Genomic DNA, 15,433 nt, shown 5'->3' with positions numbered 1-15,433 from the left:
TCGGTGCCATTCGGGCCGCCCCCGTTAGCCCCGTGAAGTTCCCCCTCATTTGATCGATGCTCGGCAAACACTGTGAAGCGCGAGAAGTGTATCAATTGATGGGTGACTTGTGTAAGTAAGGCATATGATAATCCAGTATTTTAGTGAAACTCCGTGTGCCTAACCTCAGAGCTGTAAATCCCACCGCAATCGTGGCCGTCAATAGGAATGAAGCTCTTGAAAAAACACACAAACGTCTTGTCAGGAAACGCCGTCGTTTCCTTAGCGTAAGCCATTTTTTTGACGCTGAGTCACCACCCTTGACGGGGCAAACCCCCACAATGTCGGCGCTCGCACGGTAAAGAAAGTGCAAAACAGCGCCTGTGAAACACGTGACCTTGAGAGGTGCATTGATGCCACCGCTCGTAGCTACACGAGAGCACATGGGCAATGCTTGTTATGATATCAGAATTATTTCTTTCATTCCCATGGCATCATCCTTGAAACAATTTGCCCCTGCCCACTCCACCCATCCCCAGCTGTCCGATTAGGGCGCCATGGTGGCGAGATGTTAACTACCTCGCCTGGTGTATATTTGTAGTCTGCGTGTTCTCCTCGTGGTTGCATGGATTTGTCTCCGGGTCCTCCGGTTTTTCCCTCCACATTTAGAATCACGCGATTAAGAGTATATGGCGATTACGAATATTTGGCCGCTTATAAATGTGCCCATGATAAGCCACTTCGTTGAACTATCACTTGTGGCTTCTGAAAAAGAGCTACATAGCTCAGTGGGTTCTTACCTGGTAAAATAAAAAAAAACTTTAAATTGTCAAAATTGTGCTCGTTACAAGTTTAAATTCATGAACGAATGAGAATAAAATATTCGTGGAAACATTGCGGTGAGTTGTAAGCACCTCTCGTGGATGCAGGGGTGACGTGAACCAATTTCAAGATATCCATTTTCGAACAGCGTCGATTCCTGCACGCATGATTCAATGCATTTATTGTGAGCTTAAGGTGATATATTAATCGATGATTGGATGCAACGTTTCCACCTCTCCTGATTGGTGTACATCTCTCAAAGCTGCGCCACCTTTACCGCTGGCAATAAGCAAAGTGAAGGTGCTTAGAATTCCTCACACAAAGCCCCAGGTCTTGTTATACATCAGGCAATTCAGGCAATTTATTAAATATTTATAACATAAACTAATTCCATCGCTCCTCAATCAAACACCGGAGCCATTTAGCACACGGCCGCAACCTTGAGGTGAAGAGATCGAGCGAGCTTGCGGCTGCGCCCATCTGACAATCGGTGGCAAACGACCCCGAGACAAATGGCTCGGGGCCCCTGAACACATTTCGTGTCGCCGAACACCCGCATTCACACAAATTCTTCCGGCTTAAGTTTTTTTCTCTATTTCTCTCTCTCTCTCTTCGCAATACAACGTAGATGAACCGCAGAGGAATTCGTTAAGAGCCGGCTGATTGAAATTCATGTTTGGGGGATCGTCGGGTGAGCTGCTCGGAGCTCGTCATCGCGCGACGTGACATTTCCCACGGCTCTCTCTCCGACCGGCTTTGCCCCGGTGCGCGCGACCGTCGCGGCGACGTGCCGATCGTTCACCTTCAGCGCACGCGATCCCCCTGTCGTCACGTCAGGCATCCGCATGACATTGAGACGGGGGTAGGTGGGGCCACGTGGCTTCCGCACGCGAAACGAGAGCTCGGCATCGCGTTTTGTTTGGGAGGCTCGGATGGCGCTCGCAGACGGTTCGCGCGACGGTCGGAATGCGACAGCCACGCGCGGTCGTGTTTGATTGGCGCTGGGTTCTGGGCAAGTGACGATGCATCGATTCGTTAATGAGAATTGATCCTTGCTTTCACGGTTATATGCACATGCGATTACATTTTATTAACATCAGGGTGGAGCGGCGGTCGAGCGATTCGCGCGACGCACTCTGAAGCCACGAGTGGTGTACGCTTGTCCGCTGAAGCCAGCAGCTGCATTTCCGAACTCGGACTTGGATTCAGAGTGGCGACCCACTCCATACGGACACAAAGCAACCTGTCTCGATGTTCGCTTGTGGCATCAGGCGCAGCCATATGGCATTCATAGCGTCACTAAAAACTATCCTGTGCCACTGACCTCTCTCTCTCTCTCAAGGTCTCCCACCGTACCTCTCCCTCACCCTTTTCACTCTATTGGCCACAGCAAAGCGCCACATCCTAGCAATCGGCCCATCACGCACAGAACCAGCAGTGCCCTGGCTGAGCGGCGTTTCTCCATGGCTGCGCCAATCGCCTGGAACTCTCTCTCTCTCTCCCACTGCGAATGCAGCAGCATCCAAGCACCACCATCCACCTTCAGCTCAAGGTTCTCACCTGTCAGAGCTCTCTCACCTGTCCGGCTCTCACCTTTCAGAGCTCTCACTTGTTCAGGCTCTCACCTGTCCGGGCTGTCACCTGTCCGGGCTCTCTCACCTGTCCGGGCTGTCACCTGTCCAGGCTCTCTCACCTGTCCGGCTCTCACTTGTCAGAGCTCTCACCTGTTCAGGCTCTCTAACCTGTTCGGACTCTCACCTGTCTGGGATGTCACCTGTTTAGGCCATGTACAAGGGACTTTGTGCTTTGGCTCTGTTGCTCCGAGTTCTCGATCAAACAATTAATCCGGTTCGTGATATAAGGCCGCAATATAAATTGTTTTAATTATTATTCAGCAGTGGATTGCCGAAGAGCTTCACATTATTACCTGTTAACTAATGTATTCACAAACAGGTACTTTGTGTGTCAATAGCCATATACAGAATAGGATGTGACTATTAAGCCAGTGTATAGCCCTTAGGGGGCTGCATTCATCTTCTGTGACAGTGCGGGGATAAACTCTGAATATCAGCGCCACGCGCTCACAGCAGTAGGCACTGACTGCGTAAGCTGCCCGGCCACCGCTGTGGATATAAATTTTGCAACAGATTATTTTGTGTTAAGAGTATCCAACATTGCTGGGTTTATTGGTGTAATTCTATTTTAATAATATGCCTAGTATTATCCTCCATAGATTTTTTTTTTAATTAAAGTTGACATTATTCGGTATTTACTTCAACGTGTAATCTAACACTCTGGAATCTATATTCTTTTCATTGAAGGCTTCTTCAATCAACAAATTAACGATCGCATACATTATACATTGCTCCTTCCGCAACTTACTGCAATGACAGTGAATGGATTGATATATTTTTATTTTAAAAAGAAGCTTGGGGTCCAATGCACGACCAGATAATATCGCCACCATTTCACTTTATGCTTGGCGGTGTGCTCGCTGTTGTTGTGAACAGTTATCCCGATGCCGCAGTTTTGTTTTTTCACGGAGGGAACTTTATCGATATTTATAACGCGCCAGATTTTGTCAACACGTCAACAACTCAGAGGCGCGGAGCCAAGCTCAGGGCTGCTTGAAAGCCTGACCCAAACAAACAGAGGCCTGAAGATGTTTCTTAAAAGTCGGAGTGCATTTGATGTTGTGGATGTGCAAAGGGGATAGAGTTCCACACCGAGGTCAATGACACACCGGTGTCATTGACCCATGCGTTGCGTCTACTGCCAAACATACGAGGACCTCAAGACGCTTCTCCAAGGCAAACGAACAAACAGCAGTCACACAGACAAATGTCTCTTTTTTCAAGTGGCAACATGAAAATAATAAGTCGACAACCGAACAAAATAAATAGGTCGGATTGAGCAGTGGCATGTCACTCACCGCGCAAACATCTCAAACACCGCGTGTGACCCCCCACCCTGACCTTCCTCCACATTCTGCTCACTTAGGCTTGCCACCTCTGCTTGTACAAAAACGAGGACATATCATGGGAAACGAGAAGGAGTATCTTACGCTACCAGAATAGGGGAGAACTACACGTGAATGCATCGTCTCGAGCGGTGCGTTTTGACAACTGGCGCTGTCAGTATCCCGGGAAGACTTGACCGATTTACCAAGGCGGTTGTCACCTCACTAAAATTTTGATCCAGGGAAACACCAGGACGGGTGGCAACCATTGTGTTACTCCACACGGCAGAAAGAGAAAAGGAAGCAGGGTGAGGCCAGAATTAGGCACGAACCCCGGAGTGGTGGACTTTCCTTGCAATTCGTGAGCTGCACCTGGGGAGCGGCCACAGTAAACCCAGCGAGGCCTAGGCCGAGATATTAACTACCTCGTCTGGTAACGAGGAGGTCGTGAGTTTGATCCCAAACCCTGACGCCTGCATACTTGGAGTTTGCATGTTCTCCCCATGTTCGCGTGGATTTTTCTCCGGGTCCTCCGGTTTTTCCCCTCAACGTTTAGAATCAAAGTGCATTTCGAGTATTTGGCTGCTATAAATTTCAACGTGATACGCGACTTCGTTGAGCTGTCATTTGTTGCCATGTCATTTCTGAAAAAGAGCTACGTAACTCAGTGGGACTTTACCTGATAACATTTTTAAAAAATGCTTTAAAATAGTTTCATTCGTGCGGCGCTTTGACGCTTGCGTTCTGCCTGCAAATCGTGTTGCCGTTTTCCGTGGCCCAACTTCACCTTCGTTTACCTGAGTGTCCTCCACGATAGATATCCTAGAATCCTCGACAATCTGACCCACTTTTGGTGATGTCATCAGAATGCCGGGAGAGGACGAGCATCTTGGAAAGTTCGGGATAGAACCTGGCAAGAAAAAGTTTCGGATGTCACGAGGAAGAAGAGGTTGCGATGGAAGGATGATGTGCACTGAGAGAGATAGACATTCGATGGGGCACCTGGAGATAGTGAGCAGAGCGGAGGCCTAGAGCCAGGCAGTGGCAATGAGACTTACATACGCTTGATCTGCAGGGGCCACTGGTGCAAAGAAGTGTGGGTATCTGGCAAAAGGAAGGAAGCAACGGCATGTATATGGTATAAATTATAATGGCTCTACGAGCGATTTTGTCATGCCTTCGTGTGGCATTATCTCCAAAGCTAGGTGCCAAGCTAGGTGCCCCAACGTCTGGAGGTTCCGCTGCTAGGTTACCGCTCACCACTGGTTTACGCCCAATGCAGATGCGTCACAAGTAGATTAGAATGGGGTAGGTGACAAGGGAGGCATTTATTAAGATGACTTGTAAGTGGGTTTACGTGTACGCTGTAATTGCTTTTGCAAGAGGCTAACCATTGATTGTTTAACGGTAGACATGTGGGGTGAATGGTCAGGAGCCTGTGTGCGCACGTGCGCTCAATGGCAACGTCACACGATCCGACGGTGTCCGTACAGTGCTGCGTGGGCCTCTGGTTGCTGAACGAATGCGTTATAAGGTCACACTTATTGTACGCAAAGCGCTCACCACGAATGAACCGCAATAGCCTTGCTGAACTCGTCTAGGAGCATCAACCATCGCGCGAACTGCGGTCATCCTCACAGAAGCGGCTTTCGGCTGGCCGTCGAGCAAAGATGGTCATCGCGTCACACAGATGCGCGTCTGTGGCCGTCTGGAATGCTCTTCCTTCCGAAATTAGGAAGCCACTGGAGCTGAGCACTTTTTAAATCTCGATTGAAAACTCATTTCTTTAGAACTGCTTTGTGTGTTTAGTTTAGTGTCCTTCCCCTGCTCCTCCCATGAGCACGATTGGCTATGTACGGTGCGAAAAAAGTTCAACATTCATACGTACGGTCCGTTTGTCCGTCAACAAATATATATGTGGATCTATTTTTTTTGTTTTGTATCACGGTTGCTAAGCATATGCCCAAAACGCCGTAGGGCCAGTGACAAACAGCCCTATTCAAGTTGTAATAGGTTAAGGGCAAGGTTCATTATAAGAACTTTGGAAAGAGAAAAAAACACAGATAATGGGAGGTAATTCCATAGTGGCACAGGGTGAAGAAAGAAGCATTAAGAGAAGTGTTGTGCATAATAGAGGTTTTTTTTGGGTTAGATCGCGTAAATATATAAATGTGTCGTTAAACCCGTCACCACCCGACACAGCCAACTAGTAAGGTTTGTCACGTAAACAGAACGTGGCCAATTCGTCACTAGTACAGCACACCGGTGTGTTGGATGATATTGGTCGAAGAAGTGTTGTCGACCTGCAGTGTGGTGAGTGGGTGAGTGAGTAGGTGAATGAGTGGGTTGTCTTGATCTGGAGTGTGGTGGTGTTGGTGGTGTTGAACACAGCGTGGAGGAGACAAAAACGGTCAATGTGGTAGACACCGGGTCGTCATCACGGGTGGAGGAATTCATGAGCGAAGGTCACGGGGCAAGGAAGTAACCATGGTAGTAGTAGCAGCAGAAGAGTGATATGGAGCCGACTGACCGCCGGCGAGCGAGCGATTGGAAGTGAATCAGGCGAGTGACGTTCCACGAGGAGCGTAACCGTGGTAGTCGTGAACTAAAGAGCGGAAGGGAGGTCACTGACCACCGACAAGCGAGAAACTTGAGTGAACCAGTGAGTAATGCAGTCCCCCCCCTCAGCTACCGGAGCACGGCATCATCGAGCCATCGCAGCCTTGCGGTTTTGTGAGCTCATGGGGCGAGCGACGGTGATGGAGTAGGGACACCCCCCCTCCCCCCCGCCGCGTGCGATCGCTAGTGGGGGGCTGCCAGGTCACCGCTGGGGGTGGGGGGGAGTCACTAACCAGCTGTGTACTGCGGCGCGTGCCTCGTGTCTTGACGGTGGTCTCTATTGCTCTGCCCAGTGCATGCCTGCGGCTCGCTGAGGGCGAGCTCTCAGTCCAGCCCGGCATTTCACAGCCAGTGCCTCACCAACGGCAGCATGCTCCCTCGTCCAGGTACTGGCGGGGACCGCTAACCGCACGCACGCTCGCTCGCGAATACAGCCAGCATGCACGCGCGCACGTGCACACATGTAACTCATTCTCATTGACATCATGAACCTGCACTGATACGGGCGCACACAGACAGGAGTGTGCATGCATGCAGGCAAGGAGACGTGCACGTGCACACTAACATTGCTTGTACGCACGTTTACAAAGGCAAAAGACAAAGATCCCCCCCTTATAGCCTTACACAAGCTGTTGGGGCAAGTGCCGTTCGCGAGCGCCTATGAAGGCCGGCACAGCACACTAGGGGGTGGGTGGCCAGCACCACGCCTGGCCACATTTGTCTCCTGAGCAGTGATGTTTACACATCACACCAGGTACTCATTTGAGGCTAAGTAAACCTACGGGAAGCCCAGAACCGATTCAGATAATCATCACTGGTGTTGGCCGTGAGCGGGAATCAAACTCAGGCAAGCCGGGTCCGTAGCGCAGCGCGCTAACCACTACGCCACCGCTCCCCACAACCTCGGAGGTAGTAACCCTTAATGCACACACGCACGCACGTTCACTCACACGGCACGTGTGCACGCGCACGTGTACTCACTAACATAGCACGCGTGCACAGCAAGCCTAACGTACGACACAGATCCATTCATTCAGCCTGTCGTGTTCATTGCCCCATAGCGCCTTGCAGCAATTAGGCCCATAGGAAAAGCCTGTACAACCTTGGCACATTACCATCTGCTCTCAAGCAAACGTCAAACTAGAAACAATTGAGCAAGAGATTGTAATTTAGTGATGTTTCAGGTTATTTTTTTTTGCCAATAGCACCAGTCGGGCAGTGGTGGTGATGGACGTGGCCTGTAAATCAGCACCGTGGAGGCGGGAGTTGCTGGATCGCACGCAGATTTCGTTGAAACTCCCTCCCCTTGAGCGTTGATTAGCAGCAATTCCCTGGCTATGTGCAGCACAATGTGGGCTCCACCCATTCCGTCTGTATGGGGATAGAGTGTTTCCCCCTTGCACGCGTGGGTTTTCTCTGGGTTGCTCCGGTTTCCCCCCACATCTAAAATGCTGTTTAATTGGCCGATGACACCTGAATACGTAGAGGACCGCAGAGCTTGGGAAACTGTCGGTGCTGGTTCACCGCGTGGCTGCTGCCTTGCCGCTCATCTGCGGTTCCTCCTCGTGTCTCCGAGTCGCTCTCTCGCTGCGAGAGCGAGTGAATGCTGTGCGCATGACAAGTCTAAATTACGTCATGGAGTGATTTACCTTTACTAGAAGTAGAAGGACATTCTGCACTTCCTGATATTATTATAACTGCCCTTAATATTTTCACAATACTGAAGAAGTAATAAGCATAATGTGTACTTATTTATCCAGGACAGCCACACTTAGTCCAAAGACGAGCGCAGTTTTCTATTGTTGTTGTTGCTATTGTTGTTTTCCTATGGGAGGAAGCCAGAGAACCCATTCCGAACAGGGGGAGGACGTAAAATCTCCACGCAGAACGGCGCCCACGTCAGGAATTGAACCCAGGTCTTTTTTTTTAAGTGAAGCAGCCACTCTGCCACCACACGTAATAATCATAACAAGCCGAGGCCGTAATTATAATATATATTGGGGGGGGACACATCCCCCCCATATTCAAATATGCTCAAAATGTCCCCACCAATATATTGCTATAAAATAGATTTCTGTTCATATGATTGTGGTTATGGTTGTACTTTATTTATCCCTAATCTCTGCCATTACATACAATGAAACAAGAAAAGGTAAAAAAATAAAAAAAACAGAGCAACGTAATACAATACACTATTAGACATTGTTGTAAAAAAATTATTAAAAGTCCATCGTATGTGTTAGTTAATTTTTTTTAATTTAGGCAGGAAATGGCAGGACATTTTTTTCAAATTTTGATTATTTTTTTCTGGGGGTGGGACGCCCAGACCCCCTGGAAGATTTGGTCCCCCCCAATGTTGACTCCATGGCTATGGCCTTGTAACAAGCTATCTTATTATGATAAAATATTTAAGTTTATGACCAGATATTTACAGATTGGTGTATTTTAGGTTCCAGTCGTATTAATAGCCTTTTAATTATGTTATGTATAATGTTTATATTCGCAAACCACTGCAGACTTGGAGTACTATACTTACAATGTTGTTGTCCTGCTCAGTGTTTTAACAAAAGAAGAATCCCTTTTCAGTCTGTTTTCAACGTACACTCTCACGTGTCAATCTAACGGATGTAGTAAACTCCATGTTAATGTATTGTTGCTATTGTTGTTTTCCTGAGTGTTTTAATGAAGCAATTAAAATGTCTGACGAGACAATCGGGAAAACGTGAAGAATCTCGTCATCCTCCTCCTCGATTCTCCACCCATTGTGGCCAAATAGCGACAAGCGCCATTGCTCTCAGATTCCGTCGGCAAAAAAAAAAAGCCAACGCTGTACGTCGACGTACAGATGCGTTGAAGTTAAACACCCAAACAAAACAATCCTTTACGCAGACATCGCGTGCGCACGAGGATGACCGTTCTCCGTGTTTAACCGATAGGACTGTTGGGTCAAATGTTGTAGCGTTGATGACAGATGGTTGCGATTGGTGGCAAGCGCAACTACTGGGAAGTTGTTTCCTCCTCTGCCAGAGTCCGTGCTGGCGTTCGGTCTCAAGGAGACTCACCTTTGCATTTTGGTAGCGCGACGACTACCCATCGTGCCACTGCCCTTGCTTGAGTGTCATTTTTTCCATCCTCTTCTGTAGCTAATGCCAGATGGTAGGAGACCCTTTTAGAGCGGACGTCGAAGGTCAAGCGCCGCGAGGGTTAGCAGAAGGAAGCAATGGCGAGCGAGGTGTCATTGCTTCATCACCTGTGATCGCCTCTTCTGCTTGACCTTGGAACAAACTCTCAAGGTCATCACGCCACGAGAGGGATTGTGTGACCTGCACCGTGCATGCCCAGCCGCCTTTGTCTCCCCAGTGGTGCTGATATTGGAGGCACTGAACCGTTTGCTCATTTTAGGCTGAGTGGACCTAGGAGAAGCCCAAGCTCCGTTCACGGGTAGAAATTGTACTTTTAGATTGTAGTGCAGTGTCAGCACACCCCCCCCCCCCCCTCCGTGTGTTCTTCACACGCGCACACACACCTACGGCCATCAAAGTGGCACGCGTCGCCGTGGCTACGAGCTTTTCATTGAGGGTCTTCATCGCAGGGCGCGCATAATTAATTTTACTTTAACGCCAGTGATTCTCATAGTCACGTGACGGATAGCCCACTAAACACCAAAGAGCAGTTACAGAGCCTTGGTGAGCATCAGACCTACTAACACTAACCCGGCTGAAGCAAAGGTGAGTGATTTGGGCTCAGCAGTCTGACGATGCAATGATATGGTGGTGGTGGTGAACCCCCCTTGTACTGAGTGGGAATAGTTTTTCAACTGAAAAGTAAGTTTTGATTTAAAGCTTTCGTGACTGCAGGGATTCATATTCTTGGTTCTTTCGGTAAAGTCACGTAGAAGGGAAACAATACAATAATATAAATATAAATCAATAAAAATTCTCACGACGTTTTCGACTGCAACACAAGCAATCATCATCAGGTGCGAAATCCACAGAAAGAAATTTTTAAAAATTAGTAAGTCGGAATAGTTTCTCAACTGAGATGGACACTGAAAACTTTTTTCATAAAACTTATTTTTTGTTCCCTATCTCTCAGATTTCTAAATTTGAAGAGGCCTAAAATAGCGTGGGAGACTGTAAAATATAGACGTTACAACACTCACTACAGACCTGATTGAAGGTTTGGCAAACAGGGCATTGTCGTGGCCAAAATGATGAGCAAGGTTGGCTGCGTAAGGCGCGAAAGAAGTTCAACATACTTACAATATACAAAAAATGTCAAATTCGTAAACAACAAAAAATGCGACCATTTGGATGTTTTTCTTGCCAGATATTGGTATCAAAAAACCCTGCCATTCCCCAAGCCACAGATCAAGTGCACCTTTGAGACAGAGCCGAGGAATATGCGTGCCAAAAGATTTGCGGGCTGCTGTGGAGCTTTCTACCTTTTGCTCCGTTCATAATATCAGATGCTTACGATGCTTGGGTGACCAACCACCTTGCATAACAGACATTGTAGGCTGCGTGAGGTTACATTGTAGGCGGTGGAGGACGGTATAGAATAATCCACCTGAAGACGGAAGCTTGTGTTGCCTCCGAAACGTCGTGATTTTTATTTTATTTTACTTTTATAAATTTTAATGTTTTACCTACGTGACTTTACCGAAAAAAACTAAGAATAATAATCCATTGTTGCACAGTACTTCTATGCTCACACAAATGTACACGCTCCCCCGCCTTCGCCAAACCGCACTGACCAGCGTGGTTACGTATGGTCAAATGTTGTCGCACGGCATGGGGAGGGCCTTAATCGAGCAGTAGATTGAGAAAACCGGCTTCGCGCCTGCACCGTACTGTGGGAAATGCATCTGGTGCAGTGATTGGGAAGGTGTCAGCTGAATTAACACGTCGTTGAAATTCACGGCTACTCATGGTGTGGCAGTGGCTCCGTGACGAGCAGAGGTCGTAGAGGCGAGAGGCCACGGGGATTGTGCCCTGGTTTGTATTTTGCCTGAACTGCAACCTGCACTTTTAAAGCGTCCTTGGACAAGGGCAAACACCGAAGACAAAATGGAAAAAAAAACGTTTTACATTTTAATGATTTTTTGGTTATATGCCATTAAAGTTGTCTATAAAAGATGGCTCGGGGAATTAAGAAACTGTCAACTCAGCGCAAAAACAATCCAGGTGGCAAAGTGACATTTAGAAACTTTGTTGTTGTCAAAGAGGACTGCGCCAATGTTAAAAGGTCCACGCCATCCATTTAAGAACCGACAGTTGAGAAATCTTCTGTAGAGTACAGAGATAGATATTGATTGAAAGGCGGCTGGCTTGCCCTTTAGTATTTTAAAAATATTTAGAGTCGTTATAATCACCATATTGACTTAAACTGTACCACGCTTGGTCCATTGCAGTCTAAGCGAATATTATTATTTTTACAATTTGAGTTCCCATTTTAAGAATCAAGTTTTTTTTCCGTCTCATTTCTAACATCTCGTTTGTATCTTCTTGGTTCTTTCGGTAAAGTCACGTACAGAGCCTGAATTCAGACTCTGTCGCCTCGACGGACCTGGTTTTCACCTGAGGACGGCTGCTTGCGTTGTGGCCGAAACGTCGTGAGAATTGTTTTATTATGTTTTATTTTTATTATTTTATTACTTCCCTTCTACGTGACTTTACCGAAAGAACCAAGAAGATGAATCCCTGCAGTCACGAAAGCTTTAAATCGAAATCTCGTTTGTATTCCTTCTCATTTTCAACACGGCAGTACCGACGACGCGTAAAACACGTGTAATAGTGCCTGTGAGACAGTTGCTATTGCTGCAATGCAAATCAGGACGCACTCGTTATGCCGATGTTACACTAAGGCAAAGAGCGCGAACAAGATGAGAAATGGTGCAAATGAGAATCGATTCTTGAATGGAACCTCGACTCCCAATCATGACAATTCATCAACCGCAGCGAGGTGATTTGTAGCATGCCCCTCGGCGGGTACAGCCACAAGGCAGTCCGTGGCATACGGGTGATTAATGAGCACATGGAAGCAAATATTCAAACTTAATCATTCAAATGCATGTACAGTACTACTGTACGCAGGGTGACTCAGCGTTAGGGTGAGCTACTCACATTCGGAAGGCTGCGACTTCAAATCCTGAGTTGGGGGGTTGATAACTCGACCCATCATTCCACTTTTCTGGATTGATAAAATCGAGTACCACTTTGTGAGGAGGTAAGAAGTGGTTGTTGTATGGATGGACTCAGCCCCTGTCATAAGAATGGAGACTTTCCACCAGGAAATGAGCATCGCCGCAGGGATTATTTGAGCAGGGAAACACTTGAATTTCTTTTTGAGTAAAAGACTAGTTTTACGGCTATAAAAGGTTTCAAATATTGTAGTTCGTGGAAAATATAAATTATGAGAAGTACTCCACTCGTTCGTGAAGTGTTTCTCAGTGGAGTATTTTAGTCGGGCGGTCGTGGCTATGCACGCCTGTAATCCAGCACTGTGGAGGCAGCGAGGGTTCGTGGATCACCGCACAAATGTTGTGAAACTCCCTTCCCGTGGACGTCGAGAAGGTGGTGCAGCAAAAATGTGGACTCTTACTTGTTCCATCTGTATGGGGATCGAGTGTTTACCTCTTGCGTGCGTGAGTTTTCTCTGGGTGCTCCGGGTTCCTCCCGCATAGTAAACGCTCATTGAGTGGCCGATGACACTTTAATATCGAGAGGACCACAGAGTTTTGGCAATTGTTTGCACCAGATCACCACGTGGCTGCTTTATTGCTTGTCTGTGGTTCCTAGCACCTCTGATTCGTTCTCTCTCTCGACAAGAGTGAATACTGTGCACCGTCTTACAATTTTGAAATTAAATTAGTTTTGTCAATTAATAATACGTGGAACACTAACTTACTTGGAAAACATACATCTGTCTAAACTACTTCAGTGATTCGGCGAGTCTAAGCCCGCCGTTGCCTTTATTCCGTCGCCGTGGAAATGCGATGTGCAAGTGAAAATAAACACAGATAATGAGATGAATTAACTCATCACTTAATTAGCTGCTGAGTTAATGAAGTAACAGTTGAGGTAATTGCATTATAACCCACGGCACTGTGGGGGGGGGGGGGGGGGCGATATGTAGGGCGATGACGTCGCAATCGAGTGGCACAAAGGCCAGGGGGGGCCGCGGTCAAGGTGTGCGCTTACTCAAACCAAACATTTACGGAGCATGATGAGCAGCGATGGACGGACGAACGTTTGAGGTCATTCCTTGCGACGCCATCGTGCGATTTTATTTATCGCGCAACCCCGCAGCTTGAAGGTGAATGTGATAGCCCGTCTGCAGCTTCACGTGGCAGAGGGGGGCTGGGTGAGTTGATTGCGTTAACAAGGGTTGGGGCACGTGGAGGGGTTACGGACTTGTTGGCTGTGTCCCAGATGTCGCCGGGCTCCACGAGGTCGCCTCGCTTTTGTGGCTGCTTGAAGCATAAATAAACACTGTGTAACCATTTTTTTTATTTTTTTGTTCCTGGGTAGTAAGTGTTATTTCCTAATTGCTTATGCCTCAAAAGTACAGGAAATGGCTATTATTCCCCAGAAACTTTGCTTTTGTGACCAGGACACTGATATTTTGAAATTTACCGATTTTCAATGAGAAAACGGGCGAATTTGGGTCTTTTCATTGACATAAAGTCAGAAAAAAAAAACATATGAATCAAAATTAACATGTATTTATACTAAAGTAATACAAAAATGACTACAAAACATTTCAAAGTGAGTAGTTTTTCAAGATTTACGATTATTTTGTAAATCACTTTCACGAATCAGCCCCCAAATGTAGTCTCTCATCATGTTCTCGTTATACTGTCCTTGGTAGCGGCGTTCAAAGTCCAGTATATCCTGGTGGAAGCGCTCGCCTTGCTCCTCCGAGTACGCTCCCATGTTCTCCTTGAATTTATCAAGATGAGCATCAAGGATATGGACTTTGAGGGGCATCCTACAGCCCATTGTTCTGTAGTTCTTCACCAGTCTCAACCTGCTCCACGTAGTTTTTGACCTTGTGATTGCCCAGGAAGCCACGAACCACTGCAACAAAGCTGTTCCAAGCCGCTTTCTCTTTACTAGTGAGCTTCTTGGGGAATTCATTTGGCTTCAGGATCTTCTTTATCTGTGGTCCGACGAAGACACCGGCTGTGACCTTAGCCTCAGACAGCTTAGGGAAGAAGTCTTGAAGGTACTTGAAGGCTGCCTACTCCTTATCTACAGCTCTGACAAATTGTTTCGTAAGGCCCAATTTGATGTGCAGAGGTGACATCAGCACCTTCCGGGGGTCCACCAGTGGCTCCCACTTGACATTGTTCCTCCCCACAGAGAACTCGGTCTGCTGTGGCCAGTCCCGTCTGTGGTAGTGCGCCTTAGTGTCTGAATCTTTTGTAGTCATTTTTGTATTACTTTAGTATAAATACATGTTATTTTTTCTGACATTATGTGAACGAAAATAAACAAATTCGCCCGTTTTCGCATTGAAATTAGGTAAATTTCAAAATATCATTGTCCTGGTCACAAAAGCAAAGTTTGTTGGGAGTAATAGCTATTTTCTATACTTTGTAGGCATAAGCAATTACGAAATAACACTTACTACCCAGGAACAAAAATTGTGTTACATAGTGTAATCAGTTAACCCATTGTTGATAGTGACGAGTGTTTTTTTTAGTTTGGAGCTATTCTCATTCATTTAGAACCAAATTATTTTGGTGACGCCGCCACCGCTGCTGATGCTGATGCTCCTGCGTTGGCGATGGTTGCACAGACGCAATTAGCAAAATAAAAAGACTCAAAGCACTGGTCAATAACACTGTGGCGTTAAGAAATATATGTATATACTGTAATTGGCGACGTTTCGGGCAATGGTCCGTCTTCATAGCACAGAAATAGAGATGGCAGAGAGAGATAGAATGGATACGTGCAGTCTCCTACCCTTGTCTAAGATGTCATCTATTTTGTTTAAAATTGTCATTCAATGGTGTGTCAGTGATGAAAGTGTTTTGTTTTATTTTTT

At 46.9% G+C, this 15,433-nt stretch overlaps 1 protein-coding gene across 5 annotated transcripts in view; it reads left to right on the top strand.

The window, feature by feature from the left end:
- LOC133345308 (caskin-2-like) overlaps positions 1-15,433 on the top strand; it is a 418,730-nt gene that overhangs the window by 364,574 nt on the left and 38,723 nt on the right. For 4 of the 5 annotated variants that reach the window (XM_061555985.1, XM_061555959.1, XM_061555976.1 and 1 more), the window contains one exon: positions 6,673-6,765. The exons of the other annotated variant lie outside the window; for it this stretch is intronic. In XM_061555985.1, the coding sequence (XP_061411969.1) occupies positions 6,673-6,765 (93 nt within the window). The remainder of the gene's footprint in view (positions 1-6,672; positions 6,766-15,433) is intronic. 5 annotated transcript variants of the gene reach the window in all.

Source organism: Lethenteron reissneri, chromosome 3 (genome assembly GCF_015708825.2).
Source record: "Lethenteron reissneri isolate LAM-NWPU_2019-01 chromosome 3, ASM1570882v1, whole genome shotgun sequence".
In the NCBI taxonomy this organism is placed as follows: domain Eukaryota; kingdom Metazoa; phylum Chordata; class Hyperoartia; order Petromyzontiformes; family Petromyzontidae; genus Lethenteron; species Lethenteron reissneri.
Note: the sequence above shows the minus strand (reverse complement) of the source record. Positions and strands in the feature narration are given on the sequence as shown.